Below are 18,896 nucleotides of genomic sequence, written 5' to 3'. Positions count from 1 at the left end.
TAATGCGTTTTGGGGGAGAACCCCCTTCCTCAGAGCTGATCTGATCATATTACCCGCTTAGGATCTGAGGAAGGGGGTTCTCCCCTGAAATGCGTTAGCCATCGCTTTATCCACTTGATGTCCGGTCCGGGTTTGTCGATGTTCAGACCTGCGTACCTGCAGCATTGTCAATGCCTGTCATTCATGCTTGTTTGTGAGTATATATTTTGCTGTTTTACACTTTAATAAAATGTTACCAGTGGTAATGCACTAGGTCGGTGCGCCCTCCTTTCTTTCTTTTTTCTTTAGTCTGTGAATACCCATTATTCTGAGGAGGACTGCGAGACGGCAGATACCACTGAATGTATTCGGTCATACCACACATTGAGGAACTAGACACCTGAACGCAGGAGAGATTTCTATTTTTGTTCGCAAACATTTCCATAGACACACTCTTAAACCTTGTGGACAGCCTTCCCAGAAGTGTTGAAGCTGCTTTAGTGCCTGTATAGAGTAAAAGATTGTCATATCTTTAGTCCAAAATATGTCTCAGAACTTGCAAAACTGTCACAGGTAAATCTTCAGGATTCCAGGTACAAGGGTCACAAATACACAGTACAAATGTTTAAAAAAACTTTGCTCAATGAAAGGCAGCCTGATTTCCACCCAATTGTGTCACTTATTTGCTTGATAAAGATCCCCCAATTTATTTGGACTTTAATAAGCTTAACATTTTTCCAGATCTCCTACCTCCCATCCATGATTACTCAGGTTCATTTCTACTCCACAACCTTCAGTAACCAGATACGTTTAGTAAATGCTGGAACTGCAAACTGCCCACCCACATATTGTTACTGCCTTCAAAAATGCTGGAAAAACTTAAACATATTCAAGACATTTGTTACAATTCAAAAGCAAAGTTTTATTCCATCAGCTAGACTTTTTCAAACATGAATCAAAATGTTAGAATTGTTGTTTCCTTTTTAACACTTTATACAGTGCTTTAAGTAGTAACCAATATGATGCATATTATCATCTGTTTATAATTTAAGAAACATAAATGTTTGTATACATGGGTTTTATTTTCACCCTGTGAATCCACCAGTTCTGTTCATAAACCAGTTCCATTGCCAGAGATCCTTCCTTTGGATTAAGTTGAGCTGAGATGAGCTGCTTCTGTGGTATCTGCTGACTGAAATATAAAAGAATGGAATAACTTAAAACTGTGGAATTTTACAGGAATCTTTGTTTTACTCTTAGAATGGTAATCTTTACTTATAGAGTGGTAAGAATGTAAAACTCCCTTCCACAGTTAGTGCTGTCAGAGGGGAGTGTAAATAGATTCAAAAAACCTTTAGATGTGTTTCTTAGTGAACACCATGTACAAGAATATGGAAAACAGTAGTCCCACACACACAGGTTGAACTGGATGCAGACTTGAGGGCTAACTTCTGCTGAAGATTTAAATCGGTATTAAACCCAAATGTGAACATTTATTATTTAGAATTGGCTGCTGGGAAGATTTAGTTTGGTTCCTCTATAAACAGTGTAGCAGGTATTGATTGCTCAGGGCTGCTCAAGCTTTCACAGGTTGCTGTTCTGTTACTTCCCCTGTCATCTAGTGAAAAAATTGTTAGACCCCCGCGCTTATAGTGAAAATGAAAAATGAGGAGCTGCAGCCTCTATCAATAAATTCACCCTAAGGTAAATCTAGGAGAAATGTGAAAAAGAGGGGATAGGTATGGCGCTGCTCTTATTAAAAGGTGACCTACAACCTCTAAATACTGTGTAGCCTGTGGTGTGGGAGGAAACTTCCTGTCCTGTGTTCTCCAAGTGCCTCCTTGTCTGCGATGTAAGTGGTCTCCTCACTGTTAAACTATATAATAATAATCATTAAAAGCAAAAACAGTGTTTAAAAACAGGAAACTGGAGTGATCTACGCTTCACAGCTCGAAACCAGAAGTGATGCAATGACGCTTGATAGTCCCGTACTATTCGTTTTGTCAATGGGACGTCCAGGGTACATTGACGAAACGCGTAGGGAGGGACTATACAGTTTCATTGCATCACTTCTGGTTTCGAGCCGTGGAGCGTAGATCACTCCAGTTTTCTGTTTTTAAACACTGTTTTCGCTTTTAATGATTTTTATTAAATAGGTTAACAGTGAGGAGACCACTTACATCGCAGACAAGGAGGCACTTGGAGAACACAGGACAGGAAGTTTCCTCCCACTCCACAGGCTACATAGTGGCTCATACTGTGAAGGTGAAATACCTCCTGGTGGGGTGAATAATAGCAGTGAGTGCGTTTCTTATGGGGCACTGTTTTCCAAGAAGCACAGAACAATTTGAAGGAGCACATTGTCACTTTATTGGACTTTTTTTTTTATATACACCAAGGTTTAAGGACGGTATATGCATATTTCTGAATCCAGTTTCACAGCAACAATATACACCAGTCATATATGTTGGATTTTTTTGCACAATAATGTCACTTTGAATTGCAGGTTTTGCACAGGACTGTGTTTATTTTATTTTATTTTCATTTGAACATAACAATATATATTATATATAAGCGGTTAGGAAGTTTACACAGTAGGATTTTTTTGTGGATATTTGTGAATATACAATTATTTATTTTCTGCACTTTTATTGTCACTTTTTGCACTAAATGCACCTGTGACACACACCCCTCAAGTATTTAGAGGTTGTAGGTCACCTCTTAATAAGAGCAGCGCCATACCTATCCCCTCTTTTTCACACGTCATCTAGAGCAATGCTTCTCAACTCCAGTTCTCAAGTACCCCCAACAAGTCATGTTTTCAGGCTCGCCATTATTTTCCACAGGTGATTTGATCGGTTTCACTTCCTTAGTAATTACCACAGCTGTTTCATCTGAGGGAAATCCTGAAAACATGACCTGTTGGGGGTACTTGAGGACTGTAGTTGAGAAACATTGATCTAGAGACTTCTAGAAGCATAGCTGGAGGGAGAACAGGACAGGCAGCCTGAATATTTATGGGATTCAACCAATCCCTGGGGAGGTGTGCCCATAAGGTAGAGGGAGAGACCATAAGTAGTCTGAGGCCTATGCAGCAAGGTACAGTGTTCCTGGGTCCAGTCCTGCAGGAGGAGAACCCTGTGCAGATGCTTAGCCCCTGTGGTATGGACGCTAGAGAAACCAGAGTAAAGACTCTGAGGTCCCAGCTTTGCTCAGCTGCGGAGGCTACCACAGAGATTTTGTTCAGGGATTGAGCTGGGTCAGGAGGAGGCTCACTGGAGAGATTCAGGAGGAAGTTGGTGGGAAGAAGTCCAACTGTCCTGTGGTGGTGTAAGTCTACATCTTCCTCACTAGGAAGAGCCTGTGGATAAAGGCAGGAGGCAATTAGAGGCCCTGTGACTGAGTGAGTAAATTATCCCCCTTCCTTTTTTTTTACTAAAGACTTCTAAGGGAGTACAGGTCACTATCAGAAAAAGTAATCCTGTGGGACAGTCAAGTGCAGCCAGCAGTGTGTGGAGAGCAACCACAAGCACAGCCAGCTGTGCATAAGGCACAGCCAGAAGTTAATGAGTCCCTAAGTTTGCTCCAGTTACAGTTTACCAGGGGTATCCCATACTCCCTATCCTCATCCAAGTTCCTGTAGCCATTAGCCACTAGGTGTCGCCATTTTTTACTCTGGCTGGACTTGCCCTTATCCAAAATGGCCACCATGGAATCTGTCCATTCCCTGGGTGGCTTCACAGGCTGTGGCCCATGTTTTGGTCTGTCCCAGCGGTTGCGCAGCTCCACAGGGAGAGCATGGTGGCGGATACGTCGCCTTTGCTCTCGATGTCTGATTGGCAGCGCACTGCACGGCTATCATCCGTGTTTGTGTGTTTTTGTCCCTGCGGGCCGGTCCCGATGACGTCACACATCAATTGGCGTGGGGCGGCACCGGGCAGGAGCCCCTGTGTAGATAAGGAAGCATTACCGTGAAGACAGCACATGCTGCTGCAACACGGCTGAATGTGTCTCTCTCTGTGTCCCTCTGATTGCTGTCTTTTAAAACGATTGGTGAGTAGTGGCTACACAGGCCTTTTAATATCAGCTTTTGGAGTTTTCAGGCACAATACACACTGTCCATTTGTGACCTTCCCTTATAGGGACTCCCCTGTAAACTTAATGGACACGTATTGAATGCCTGGTGCAAGTTTGTTTAAATACTAAATTACAAGGTGAGTCAGCTGAGTACTAATCATGTATACCCTATTGGCCATGCCGTTATCCATACTTACTGTTGCTTTATATATTAACCACTTCAATACAGGGCACTTAGACACCTTCCTGCCCAGACCAATTTTCAGCTTTCAGTGCTGTCGCAGTTTGAATGACAATTGCGCGGTCATCCATCACTTGTACCCAAACTAAATTTTTATAATTTTGTTCCCACAAATAGAGCTTTCTTTTGGTGGTATTTGATCACCTCTGGGGTTTTTATTTTTTGCTAAACAAGTAAAAAAAGACCGAAAATTTTGAAAAAAATAAAAGTTTTGCTTTTGTTTCTGTTAAAAAAATGTGTAAATAAGTAAGTTTTTTTTTCTCTTTCACTGATGGGCACTGATAAGGCGGCACTGACAGGCACTGATACCGCGGCACAGATGAGGTGGCACCAATGAGCGGGCACTGACGGGCACTGATGATGGGCACTGATATGCGGCACTGATGGGCCTGGTAGGCGGCACTGATGGGTGGCACTGATATGCAGCACTGATGGGCATTGATAGGCGGCACTGATGGGCACTCATGGGTGGCACTGGTTGGCACTGATGGGCACTGATAGGCGACACTGGGCACTGAAAGGCGGCACTGCTGGGCACTGATGGGCACTGATAGGGTGGCACTGATAGGCGGCACTGCTGGGCGCTGATAGGCACTGATACGTGGCACTGATGGGCACTGATATGAGGCACTGATAGGCATCCCTGGTGGCACTGGCAGTGGTAGGCAATGGAGTGGGCACTGATTGGCAGCTGCCTGGGCACAGATTGGCAGCTGCCTGGGCACATAGTGGTATTTCCCTGGGGGTCTAGGGGCATACCTGGTGGTCCAGTATGGATGGCTTCCCTGGTCCTGGGCGGCTTCCCTGGTGGTCCTGGGCAGGATCCGAGGGGGGCTGTGTTGATAAACAATCAGCACAGACCCCTCCTGTCAGGAGAGCAGCCGATCGGCTCTCCACTACTCGCGTCTGTCAGACGCGAGTGAGGAAAAGCCGATTACCGGCTCTTCCTATTTACATCATGATCAGCCGTGATTGGACATGGCTGATCACGTGGTAAAGAGTCTCCGTCAGAGACTCTTTACCTAGATCGGTGTTACGGGGTGTCAGACTGACACACCGCAACAACGATCGCCGCGATGAGCGCCCCCGGGGGCGCGCAGTGGCTCGATATTCCTGATCATGTCATATGACGTCCGGTCAGGAATATCAAACCACTTTGCCGCCGTCATTTTGTAATAGAGCGGGCGGCAAGTAGTTAATCAACAGATTTGTATGGTACGGCATAATTGATGCCCCACCCAGCTTATTTTGTCTAGTGGATTTGACACAGTTGAGAGATCACTTTGCGGCTGCCACTATTGCCTCCGTTTGCCAGTAATTTTTGGCAATTGGACGGAATTTAAGGTAGAGTTGACATCTTTCTTTCCCTATGTTTTACATATATATCCTTAGAGACTAGTATTACTATACATGTCTGAGGTCTGGGACATATTCTTTTTCCCTCTCCTTCTCTTATAGCATTTGTTGGATATGTCATCAGAGCATCTTTTGGACGTCTGTTGAACTCATATATTAGTAGAACAACTGTGGGCCACTTAATGAAGCTTTGCACTATCTGAGTATGTGCAAAGAAGAAAATGGACAGGCGAACCATGTAGTAAAAAGGGGGAGTGCCACATCCGATAATTAATCCAAGAAAAAACTGGGGTTCCCATAAATGGACTTTTTAGGCACTTGAGGATCAGCAGACAACTACAAACGTGTCTATAAAAATAGTCTCTTTATAAAATGTATATTTTTATAGACATGTTTGTAGTTGTCTGATGATCCTCAAGTGCCTAAAAAGTCCATTTAGGGAAACCCCTGTTTTTTCTTGGATATCTGAGTATGTGTGGTTATCTCTCATCACAGTAACCTTTGGTTGTTCCCTGAGGTTACACATATACTGGCATGGCGATTAATTATTTATCTATTATAACGTTTTTTTAGCCACTGTTGCCACTGTTGACTAAACTCATAATGTCTTTATTTTATAATAGACTCCCAGCTAGGGATGAGCTTCGAGTTCGAGTCGAACTCATGTTCGACCCGAACATCAGCTGTTCGCCAGTTCTCCGAACAGCAAACAATTTGGGGTGTTCGCGGCAAATTCAAAAGCCGCGGAACACCCTTTAAAAGTCTATGGGAGAAATCAAAAGTGCTAATTTTAAAGGCTTATATGCATGGTATTGTCATAAAAAGTGTTTGGGGACCTGGGTCCTTCCCCAGGGGACATGGATCAATGCAAAAAAAAGTTTTAAAAACGGCTGTTTTTTCAGGAGCAGTGATTTTAATAATGCTTAAAGTGAAACAATAAAAGTGTAATTGTAAATGGGCGCATGTTTCCCGTGTTTAGAACAGTCTGACAGCAAAATGATATTTCAAAGGAAAAAAAGTCATTTAAAACTACTCGTGGCTAATAATGAATTGCCGGTCCGACAATACACATAAAAGTTCATTAATGAAAACGGCATGGGAATTCCCCGCAGGGGAACCCCAAACCAAAGTTTAAAAAAAAATGACGCGGGGGGTCCCCCTAAATTCCATACCAGGCCCTTCAGGTCTGGTATGGATATTAAGGGGAACCCCGGCCAAAATTTTTAAAAATGGCGTGGGGTCCCCCCAAAAATCCATACCAGACCCTTATCCGAGCACGCAACCTGGCAGGCCGCAGGAAAAAAGGGGGGACATGAGAGAGCGCCCCCCCCTCCTGAACCATACCAGGCCACATGCCCTCAACATTGGGAGGGTGCTTTGGGGTAGCCCCCCAACACACCTTGTCCTCATGTTGATGGGGACAAGGGCCTCATCCCCACAACCCTTGCCCGGTGGTCTGCGGGCGGGGGGCTTATCGGAATCTGGAAGCCCCCTTTAACAAGGGGACCCCCAGATCCCGGCCCTCCCCCCTGTGTGAAATGGTAAGGGGGTACAAAAGTACCCCCTACCATTTCACAAAAAAAATGTCAAAAATATTAAAAATGACAAGAGACAGTTTTTTACAATTCCTTTATTTAAATGCTTCTTCTATCTTCTAACTTCCTTCGGTTTCTTCCTCCATCTTCTTCTTCTTCTGGTTCTTCTGGTTGTTACTCCGGTGTTCTCGTCCGGAATCTTCCTTCGCGGTGTCTTCTTCCCTTCGTCTTCTGGGCCGCTCCACATTCAGCATGATGGGAGGCTCCCGCTGTGTGACGCTTCTCCTCTTCTGACGGTTCTTAAATAACGGAGGGCCACCCGGTGACCCTGCCCCCCTCTGACGCACGGCATGTAACAGGTGACCCCGCCCCCCTCTGACATCACGGGGAATGCCACAGGAAAGTCCCCGTCAAGTCCCCTACGTCAGAGAGGGCCGTTATTTAAGAACCGTCAGAAGAGAAGAAGCGTCACACAGCGGGAGCCTCCCATCATCCTGGATGCGGAGAGGCCCAGAAGACGAAGGGAAGAAGACGCCGCGAAGGAAGATGCCAGGCGAGAACACCGGAGGAAAAAACAGAAGAACCAGAAGAAGAAGAAGATGGAGGAAGAAACCGAAGGAAGATAGAAGATAGAAAATTGAAGAAGCATTTAAATAAAGGAATTGTCAAAAACTGTCTCTTGTCATTTTTAACATTTTTGACACTTTTTTGGTGAAATGGTAGGGGTACTTATGTACCCCCTTACCATTTCACACAGGGGGGGGGGCCGGGACCTGGGCCGGGGTTCCCCATAATATCCATGCCAGACCTGAAGGGCCTGGTATGGAATTTAGAGGGACCCCCCCAAGTCATTTTTTTTTTTCTTTAATTTCGGTTCGGGGTTCCCCTGTGGGGAATTCCCATGCTGTTTTTATCAATGAACTTTTATGTGTATTGTCAGACCGGCAATTCATTAATAGCCACGAGTAGTTTTAAATGACTTTTTTTCCTTTGAAATGTCATTTTGCTGTCAGACTGTTCTAAACACGGGAAACATGCGCCCCTTCACAGGCATACTATAGACACCCCCCAGGTATGAAATTTAAAGGAATATTACACTTTTATTGTTTCACTTTAAGCATTATTAAAATCACTGCTCCCGAAAAAACTGCCGTTTTTAAAACTTTTTTTTGCATTGATCCATGTCCCCTGGGGCAGGACCCGGGTCCCCAAACACTTTTTATGACAATAACTTGCATATAAGCTTTTAAAATTAGCACTTTTTATTAGTCATGTTCGTGTCCCATAGACTTTAACGGTGTTCGCGTGTTCAAACAAATTTTTTCCTGTTCGCATGTTCTGGTGCGAACCGAACAGGGGGGTGTTCGGCTCATCCCTACTCCCAGCTACTTTTCCTCCTTTGTCTGCAGGGGGCTCCCGCGTCCCCAGCTGCAGATCCACTCCTTTTGAACTGCAGCCTGTGTTGCTACCTTCGGTAAGGGTTATGATTACTCTCTGGAAGGGACGCCATACTTTGCCACTATTTTGTTATTTCTGATCATGTTATGTAATGTTTTATTGCTTGTATCACGATTAATCTTTTTCTTTTATCTCTGTAGTATTATATGTTGTCTCTGTTCACACTATGCAATACAAAGCTCCTGAAGAAGCGGTGAATATCTGCGAAACATGTTGAGCATGCCAATTTAATTAACACAGGGTGAACTGGTATTGCCACTCTTTAAATCTCTACCCCCTCTTTTGATTGAACAGACAGAGATACAATTTTAGAAATATGTATGTTTTAACATGTCTATGTTAATTTAATAAAATGTATTTTCTTTTACATAATTGTGTATCTTAATCATTACGGTACCATTAAAGTCCAACAGCCTCAACCACCAAACTTTCCACTTTAATAGGATGTAGGTACCCCTTTTCTATTACTGAATCTAAATTTTCTGGCACTCCCATTAAACAAGCTCCTGTTCTAGAAAAAACCCCAAAACAACCCCTAGACTGTTTCCAGAGCCAGTGAATTAATTAAAAAAATGCTGTGTGCCTGACTGTGTGCGCTACAAATGGGAGTTAGGACCAAATTCACCAACAGCTCCTCAGGGAGTGTGCTACATATGCAGTATGATTAGAGGTTAGTGGCCCAACCCTCCCGAGGGGGTCAATCTGTGCAAAGCAGCTGTGTGGATCACGTTGCTCCATAATGTCCATGCTGGGAAAGTGAAAGTCTGAGCCTGTAAGGATGTAGCAGCAGGGAGCTGCAGGAGAAACAGTCAAAGTTGAGGAAGGTTCAGAGTTTAGTGCACAAACACTGGGACTGTGTGTTTGATGGTCTGGAAGGCCAAGGCAGGAGGCCTAAGCAGAAATACTACAGGGAAGAGCCACAAGGTGGAGTACTGTTTGTTTGTCACATTAATGGTGAGAACCCCTGCGAGGGATACTATTCCGATGTGAACTTTTACTTTCTTTTCAATAAAAGTGGGCTGAAAAAGAACTAAAACAGACTTTGAGGAGTTGAATGGAGTGGACTCTCTGTTTGGCGCTACCAATTAGCTAAAATACCCCATATAATCACAATATATAATATTTGAAAGCATGAGCAGAGTTTACTAATGAACACACTTCTTCTTACTTCAGCACATCTCCAACAAAGTCTATTTTTATCATTTGTATATTCCTCTAGCTGCACATTAATAAATTCCTCAAATTTTTCCTACTTTACTTCTCATATTTTTTAATTGTTGATCCTGCAATATATTCTAGGTACATCACTTCCTATAGATAAAAGTATTTACCTGCAAATTCTTGCCAAAAAGCATGTACAGTAGCTGAGATGTTCTACAGGGCTGGGAAAGGGGTGACAGGAGTGATGTTCTGTGGTGAGGAATAACAGTAGAGATGTTCTGCAAGGATGGGAAAGGGGTGACAGGAGTGATGTTCTGTGGTGAGGAATAACAGTAGCGATGTTCTGCAAGGATGGGAAAGGGGTGACAGGAGTGATGTTCTGTGGTGAGGAATAACAGTAGAGATGTTCTGCAAGGATGGGAGAGGGGTGACAGGAGTGATGTTCTGCAGGGCTGGAAGAATAGTTTGACAGGAAAAATGTTCTGCATAGCTGGAAGCGGGGTGAAAAAAGTGATGTTTTCAAGGAATGGGAATCCCTCCCTTCTATCACCCTTAACCCCCCAATGTGTGCAGGGGGAAAATGTGCATGTGGGCAGTTTTTCACAGAGAGGATCAATGTCTATGGGGCAATGTGTGTGGGGCCTGGGCTGAGGGGATTTGTACAGAGGGGGCAGGGTTGACAGAGTGTGCAGGGGAAAAGGGGGCAATGTGTACAGGGAGGTTGGAAATGTGAACAGAGGGGGAGTAGTGTGTAGAGAGAGACATAATGTACACTGGTATGGGGGGATATGTAGAAAATGGGGACAGTGTGTACAGTCAGTGAATATAATTTGCGCTAAATTTCAGGTTTCTTCATTGTTTCCTATCAGAATCTATTAGGCCATGGTCCATTATCAATTTAATTTAACCATTCCCACATCTCCCAATATATCCTTATGCATTTTATGTGCGTTGTTTTTAAAATCCTTACCCTCAATCCTAGGCAGCAACCACAGCAAGTGCACAGGCAGATCAGGAATACAGCAAGACATAAAAAGACGTATTCAAAGATCAAGATTCCAAATGCAAAATTATAAACTGTATCATCGCAGGCTTTAGGGCTGACCTTGTAGATTCTAAACACCCAGACACTTCCTAGAATAAGAAGCAAAATATTAGATCTGTTCACATCTTTCTTTCATAAATGGAAACGTTTGTACTGTACAATGGGTTTCTACACCAAAACACAGCCAGCAAAAAACATATAAGACCAAAACTAATATATTTTTTAGCTTTCACATTTATACATTTTTTAACACAATGGTAGCAAGCCTTTTTAACTTCTCATTACATTGATAACTTATTTTCCTGGCATTGCCACTGCCCCAAACACACATATACATACCTGGTACTGGATCTTTTACTCCTCTGGTGTCCCACATGGTACAGAGCTCCCTACTAGGTAACACATCTATAATGATTCAGTGATTGTGACTCTGGTGTCACCTCACTGCCACATAATCCATCCTGGAGCTTCATGTTTGCTTATGTCGGGACTCTGAATCAACACATGTTGCATTTGCATGTCACTTCCAATTGGGATCAATTTTAAAAGAAAGGAATATTCTAAAGATGTCAAGACCCACACACACAAACAGGATATGTGATATTAACTAATTAGGAACCTTTTACAGTTTACAAAAAAATGAAATTCTCACTACCCCTTGCTTAAAAAATGTTCAAGTCAATAATAATAATTAAAGTCCCACCTCATAGCCTATTTTACTAAACAAGTTTTAAGGGGGGTTTTCATTTGTACATACACTATATTGTCAAAGTATTGGGACACCAATTAACTTTAATGGCATCCCAGTCTTAGTCTGTAGGTTTCAATATTGAGTTGGCCCACGCTTTGCAGCTATAACAGCTTCAACTCTTCTGGGAAGGCTGTCCACAAGGTTTAGGAGTGTCTATGGAAATGTTTGACCATTCTTCCAGAAGAGCATTTGTGAGGTCAGGCACTGATGTTGGATTAAAAGGCCTGGCTTGCAGTCTCCACACTAATTTATCACAAAGGTGTTCCATCGGGATGAGGTCAAGACTTTGTGCAGGCCAGTCAAGTTCCTCCACCCCAAACACGCTTATCCAAGTCTATGCAAAAGAAAAAGGGGACTTTAAATGAGGCCCACATAGACATGTGCCTCCATCCCTGTTCAATTGTATAAAGGGGAGAGAGTTTGGGACTTTGAATGAGGCGTGTACCCAACAGCTGATGTAGTGAGCATAAACATTGTATCAATGCGTATGCAGAGGTATGAGTACATAAAGTACAGTCTTTATTAAATCACCCATCAACAGTTAGGCTAATGCTGAAACATGATACAACAGTTCACTGAATCAGTAATCACAGCAGTATTACAATAGACATAAATGAATAAAATCAAAACCAACACATAATATATAATAAAAAAAAAGGATTGCCGTGGTGGACACCCATTGGGAGAGCCCTGGCTGTTGGTGCTGTGTTTGTCAAAGAAGCCGATTTGTGAGTTATAATCCAATTCTGACATCACTCTTTTCTGGACTGACAATACTTTCCAGATGGATTGTTCTTGATGTATATACATTTTCTTTGTAGATAGTTGGAATGGATTTTCGTGATGTTTCACGAAATGCGTATAGCATATTGTGCTGCAATCCTTCTGGTTTTTTATTATATATTATGTGTTGGTTTTGATTTTATTCATTATTGTCTATTGTAATACTGCTGTGATTACTGATTCAGTGAACTGTTGTATCATGTTTTAACATTAGCTTAACTGTTGATGGATAATTTAATAAAGACTGTACTTTATGTACTTGTACCTCTGCATACACATTGATACTATGTTTATGCTCACTACATCAGCTGTTGGGTACACGCCCCATTCAAAGTTCATGTAAAGGCAGGTGTCCCAATACTTTTGACAATATAGTGTATTTTGCTATGCTCTGCAGACCTGGGTTCAATATAAAGTTGGCCCACATTTGCAGCTATGACAGCTTCAAATCTTCTGGGAAGGCTGTCCACAAGGTTTAGGAGTGTGTCTATCGGAATGTTTCTCAGTAGTGCATTTGTGAAGTCAGCCGCTGATGTTGGAACGAGAAGGCCTGGCTCGCATTCTCCGCTCTAATTCATCCCAAAGGTGTTCTAGCGGGTTGAGGTTAGGTCTCTATGCAGGCTAGTCAAGTTCCTCCACCCTAAACTTGCTCATCCATGTCTTTATGGATCTTGCTTTGTGTACTGGTACGCAGTCATGTTGGAACAGGAAGGGGCCATCCCCAAACTGTTCCCACAAAGTTGGGAGCATGAAATTGTCCAAAATGTCTTGGTATGCCGACACCTTAAGAGCTCCATTTACTGGAACTAAGCCCAACCCCTGAAAAATAACCCCACACCATAATCCCCCCTCCACCAAATGATTTGGACAGTGCAATTTTTAGATGCAGCTTTTCACACATTGGTGAACCTCTGCCCATCTTTACTTTTGAGATACCCTGAGTCTTTAAAATGCTCTTGTTACTGAATTGATGCCAATTAACCTAATTAGTTGCAAAATATTTGTCCAGTTCTTCCTGGTAAATACCAATTACTTTGTCATCTTTTTGTTGCCTAGTTCAAACTTTTTGAGACGTGTTGCTTCCATCGATTTTACATTTACCTTATTGTTTCTTAAAATTCAAAGTTTTCTCAGTTTAAATATTTGATATGTTTTTTTTTCCATATTATGTAAAAAAAACTGTTGAAAATATACATCAATGTAATCTGCAGGAGAATATTGCAATGTTGTACCCATTTTAAATGCAAAAAAAAGTATTAGCTCCACTTTTTGCTTAAGGCTCCATTCACACCCCAGCATTTTAGGGTTGCAGCAGAATTGCACAGCAATTAAAAATAATGCTACCTGAACCTGCATTTGTGATTGTAATGCGCTTTGAGATCACGGGCAGAATAGCAGTGATTCTGCTGCAATCCAAAAATACAAAGGTGTGAATGGAGCCTTAAGGGCTGTGTCTGGCAGCTGGTCCGACAGAAGCCGGCATGACTGAAAAAGGTCTGCCCATCAGCAACTAATCAGCGCTCAAAGCCAATGGCTGAGAGTGCTGACCAGTGCCTTCTGGTGAGGAGGCCGTCCCCCTGTCAGAACCACAATAGCTCAGCGGGGGGAGATTGCTTTACTAACATGGGGTTGTTAGTAAATGAATCTCCTTACAAGCGAAAAAAAAACTGATAGTGTGTACAAGGTTTAAAGCTCAACTGCAGCTAAAATTGTGAGAAATCTCTCCAAATAGATACACAGATTAAACCAAATTCAACATTTTAGTACAGTAGGAAGGATTACACAGTGTCTTCCTGTTCTGGTGAAAAACTCACAGGGACAGGAAGTGAAAAAAAAAATCATAAAAAAATTTACAGAATTTTTAGTTCTTCCCTATTCTATACAAGACTAAAAAAAATAGCTTAAGTTAGGCTTTAAAGGGAAGTATAAGTTATGCAAATGCTTTGGGGATTTGGAAGACTGGCACCTTCTGTACGTATAGTTATGCATCTCCATTTGTGTGATATAGTGCATTATATTTTTCATACATATACCTGCAATGAACCAACACAGTGAAAAGAGACCTAGAATTCCCTCTATGGCATACATTAACTTCACAAAGACAAACTTCAGCGGTAAAAGCGCAAATCCAACTAAATGAACTGCACCAGCCACTATAAGGTAGATTGGGATCATAGGCTCAATGCTGCATTTATCGATGTATAAAGCCCCTGTTGGCAAAAAAGAACACATTAATCACACACATTGTATTATAAAACTAGCATTATAATTAATTATGTGTAATTGGAAACAAATCAAATGTTGCAATTACCTATGACAATCATGGCTATGCTGAGTGCTGTCCAAATTACCACAGAGCATATCTGTGAACCTAAAATAGTATCAAATGGCATGTTAATTGTGAACAGTTATACCACAAAGCTAATAAAATGATGAAACAAAATATTAACAGCATCATAATAATCAACAGCAAAACCAGCAATAATTTTGATAACTAATAAAAAGTAATTAGCTTATTTAAACCATCAGCCCAGATATTCATTTTTATTTGTCTAGTGTTTCCCAAACGGAAATGATGCAGTGATACTCCTTCCTGTTGCAGTGGCGCTTTGCCGGTGGTATGGCGGCGCTGCCCCATTGATTTCAATGGGCAGGGGCGCTTTAGGAGCGATGTGTACCCCTACTTATTCACCCAAAAAACTGTCAAAAATAAATAAAAACACTACAGGGGTTTTTGACAAGTCCTTAAAAAAAAAAAAGTCCCCTGATGTATACCTATTGTCAATTACAACACCTGCCAGACCCGGAAAAAGAAAAAGAAACGCTCCACACTCATTGAAGGCAGACCGCCAAATGCCTCCTCCACTGTCTGACAGTTCTAAATTTGTTAAGGGGCACTGGTGATGTCACCTGGTGGCCCCGCCTCCTCATGACATCACCGACTCAACATGCATCGGTCATTGAGATTCCTGACCTGCCAGGCTGCATGCTCAGATTAGGGTCTGGTATGGATTTTGGGGGGCACCAGGCCATTTTTTTTACATTTCGGGACGAGGATTCCCCTTAAAAATGTTATAATTTTTTTTGCGATTTAAGTGAAAAAAGAACAAAACTTTTGAAAAAAAACACACTTTTTTAATTTCTATAAGGCCTCTTGCACATGAAACTCCTGTTTGAGCATCTACTTTTTCAGAAATTTTCGCGCATATGCGCTCACGCAAAATTGCACAATTTTGCGTGAATGCATATGTGCAAACTCATTCTTGCATTCTTGTTCTGCAGTATTGAAATGATCGTGCATGAGACGTAAATTACTGACCAAAAATTAAGATTTTTCTATTTTATTTTTACTGAAGAATGCACGGTGCATGTTTACACGCTTGTGTGCATAGGCACATTACAATTAATGGGCTGTATTTTAGCTTAGTAAAAAAAAAATCTGTACTGAGCTTTTTCAAGCTGCACTGTGCAAGAGGCCTTATACAATTTTGCAAATTTTTGTTAATAAATTTGGGCCCCTGGTTGCCTACCCCTGGTCTACAGGCTATGGTGCAAATCAGTGAAAATTGATCACACCTGATGGCCTATCTCATTTCTTGAGGCCCTGAAATGTCAGGACAGTACAAACACCACCCAAATGACCCATTTTTGGAAAGTAGACATTCCAAGGTATTTAGTAAGAGGCATGGCGAGTTTTTTGAAGGTGTAATTTTTTTCCCACAATTCTTGGGAAAATTAAGAAATTATTATTATTATTTATTTATTTTTTACACAAAATTGTCATAATACAAGTTATTTCTCACACACAGCATATGCATACTTCCAATTGCACAGCATAATACATTCTGCTACTCGTCCTGAGTATGGGGATACGTGTAAGACTATTTCACAGCCTGGCCACATAGAGGGGCCCAACATGCAGGGAGCACCATCAGGCGTTCTAGGAGCATAAATTACACATCTCATTTGCTAACAACCTATTACACTTTTGAAGGCCCTGGAGCACCAGGACAGTGGAATTACCCACAAAATGACCCCATTTTGGAAAGCAAACACTGCAACATATATTCTAATGCCCTGTACACGCGGTCGGACATTCCGACGACAAAATCCATCAGATTTTCTCCGACGGATTTTGGGCCACACTTGTCTTGCATACACACGGTCGCACAAAGTTGTCGGAAAATCCGATCGTACTGAACGCGGTGACGTAAAACATGTACATCGGGACTATAAACGGGGCAGTAGCCAATAGCTTTCGTGTCTTAATTTATTCTGAGCATGCGTGGCACTTTGTGCGTCGGATTTGTGTACCCACGATCAGAATTTAAACGATCGGATTTTGTTGTCAGAAAATTTTATATCCTGCTCTCAAACTTTGTGTGTCGGAAATTCCGATGGAGCCCACACACGATCGGAATTTCTGTCAACACTTTTTCCATCGGAAAATCCGACCATGTGTACAGGGCATTAGAGGCATAATGAGTCTTTTGAACGTCATTTTTTTTCCACAAGTTTTTGAAAAATGAAAACATATTTTTTTTTTACAAATGAAAAAGTATTTTTTTTTTTTTTTTTTTACACAAAGTTTTCAGTTAGTGGGTAGAGGGGGTGGGGGACGAAACAGAGAGTTAAAGATTGAGAAGAGCCGACGGGAACTGGATGACAAAGTATTAATATGAGAGACAAAGTATGCTTGTTTGGCAGCATGGAGGCATGAATTGTATTTTAGAAGGGCAGATATATATAGGGTGAAGTTTGCAGGCATTTGGTTTTACGCCACAGTCGTTCAAGAGCACGACAATGTCTCTTGAGATTTCTAGTGTTGTCAGTTTGCCAGGGTTGTAATGGTTGGGGCCTGATCCTCCGTGTGGTTAGAGGAGCAAGTGCATCTAGTGATGATGAGAGTGAACTGTTGTAGACAGAGGTGGCCAGGACAGGACAGGACAGGGGAGAGATTATGTCATATAGGTGGTCAGTAGCAGAATAGAGAAGAGAAAGGTTAAAGTGGCAAAGATTCCTACAAGTAGTTGTTTGCTGCTTGGAGGGATGGGTGGTTGGAGGCAAGGATACAGTGAAACTAATGAGGTTGTGATCAGAGAGAGGAAAGGGGGTGTTTGAGAGGTTGCCAGGGTTGCAGAGATGGGAGAATACAAGGTCAATGGTATTACCATTGGAGTGAGTGGAAGTATGTGTCCATTGGGTTAAGTCAAAATATGAGGTTAAGTCGAGAAGTTTAGCTGTAGTTGGGCTGTTAACATTGACAGGAATGTTGAAGTCACCAAGAATTATCGTGGGTATTTCAGAGGAGAGAAAGTAGGATAGCCAGGCAGCAAAGTCATCAAGAAAGCGCGATACCGGTCCAGGAGGCTGATAAATTGCTGTAATCCTCAGAGAAAGAAGAGAGGGATAGAGAGGGAGGGATAGAAAAGACTTGGAAGGTGCTTTGTGGGGATAGAAGGAATCCAACTCCACCTCCTTTCTGTCTGTTGGGTCTGGGGGAGTGAGTCCAATGGAAGCCACCATGGGAGAGGGCAGCAGGAGAAGCTGAGTCAAAATTTTGAAGCTAGGTTTCGGTTATGGCGAGTATGTTAAAGCCATGAGAGATGAAGAGGTCATGTACAGATGTTAGCTTGTTACAGATAGAGTGGGCGTTGCAAAGGGTGCATGAGATAGGTGGGTTGCTTTGAGGAAGCAGGGGGATAGAAATTAAACTGAGTGGATTGCGGTGGTTGCCAGAGGAGGAAGGTTATTGGATATGTGGCTTGCAGTTGGAAAATGGTGAACCAAGATTAGGAGAAATATCACCTGAGACTAGGAGAAGGAGGAGGGCAAGGAAGGCAAGATGGGTGTGGGATGTGCATAAGTGCACGTGTCTAGTGGCCCTGGTGTTTATCTCAGCATGTGGGTACAGCAAATGCAGGAGATGATGGGTACAGTAGTAGGGAGAGGGTAGGAGTGAGGGTGATATGTGCATGCTGCAGGGTAGAGAGGAAGGGTAGAGTAAGGATAATTTGAGGATCAAAGACATCGATGTGAGAAGGAAGAGAATGAGGAGCATGTTAGTGGATAGAGATTGGGAATCTGACTTGATATAAAATAAATGTCAAATGCTGGTTTGCTTGTCGTCTTGCAGAGTGGAGCAGTTGTATCTTGTTGTATCTTCATCCAGCTTTAGTTATCCTGCTTTCGTTAAACTGCGGCAGTGAAACTGCGCATCACTTGTGACAGAGCCACTCAGGAAAGAGCCATGGTGTCTGCACCACCCCATATGCTGCTTTAAATTTATAGGGAGACTGAGCAGGAATGCATTTCTCAATTGGTCATTATTGGGTCTGATTTGAGACTCCTGAATATGGGAGAGAAGACGGCCAATACCAGACCAGCTACAGACACAGGCTAGGGTCGTAAAGCTAATTACCTCTCTTTATCACTCAAGCCAAATGGGGTTGTGAATCAATCACCAGTAATGTTGCTATTGCAGTGTGGTTGTTATATAGCTAGCATTAA

General features: G+C 42.4%; 1 protein-coding gene across 3 annotated transcripts in view; it reads right to left on the bottom strand.

Moving 5' to 3' along the window:
• Nucleotides 1–876: 876 nt before the first annotated feature.
• The window catches only part of LOC141112391 (transmembrane protein 272-like), a 170,219-nt gene continuing 152,199 nt past the window's right edge, over nucleotides 877–18,896 (bottom strand). For all 3 annotated transcript variants that reach the window (XM_073605192.1, XM_073605193.1, XM_073605191.1), the window contains 4 exons: nucleotides 14,698–14,757; nucleotides 14,420–14,596; nucleotides 10,778–10,941; nucleotides 877–1,171 (listed from right to left, as the gene is read on the bottom strand). In XM_073605192.1, the coding sequence (XP_073461293.1) occupies nucleotides 1,130–1,171; nucleotides 10,778–10,941; nucleotides 14,420–14,596; nucleotides 14,698–14,757 (443 nt within the window). In that variant the 3' untranslated portion in view covers nucleotides 877–1,129. The remainder of the gene's footprint in view (nucleotides 1,172–10,777; nucleotides 10,942–14,419; nucleotides 14,597–14,697; nucleotides 14,758–18,896) is intronic.

The sequence above is a fragment of the Aquarana catesbeiana genome, linkage group LG11 (assembly GCF_042186555.1).
Source record: "Aquarana catesbeiana isolate 2022-GZ linkage group LG11, ASM4218655v1, whole genome shotgun sequence".
NCBI classification, from domain to species: Eukaryota; Metazoa; Chordata; class Amphibia; order Anura; family Ranidae; genus Aquarana; species Aquarana catesbeiana.
Note: the sequence above shows the minus strand (reverse complement) of the source record. Positions and strands in the feature narration are given on the sequence as shown.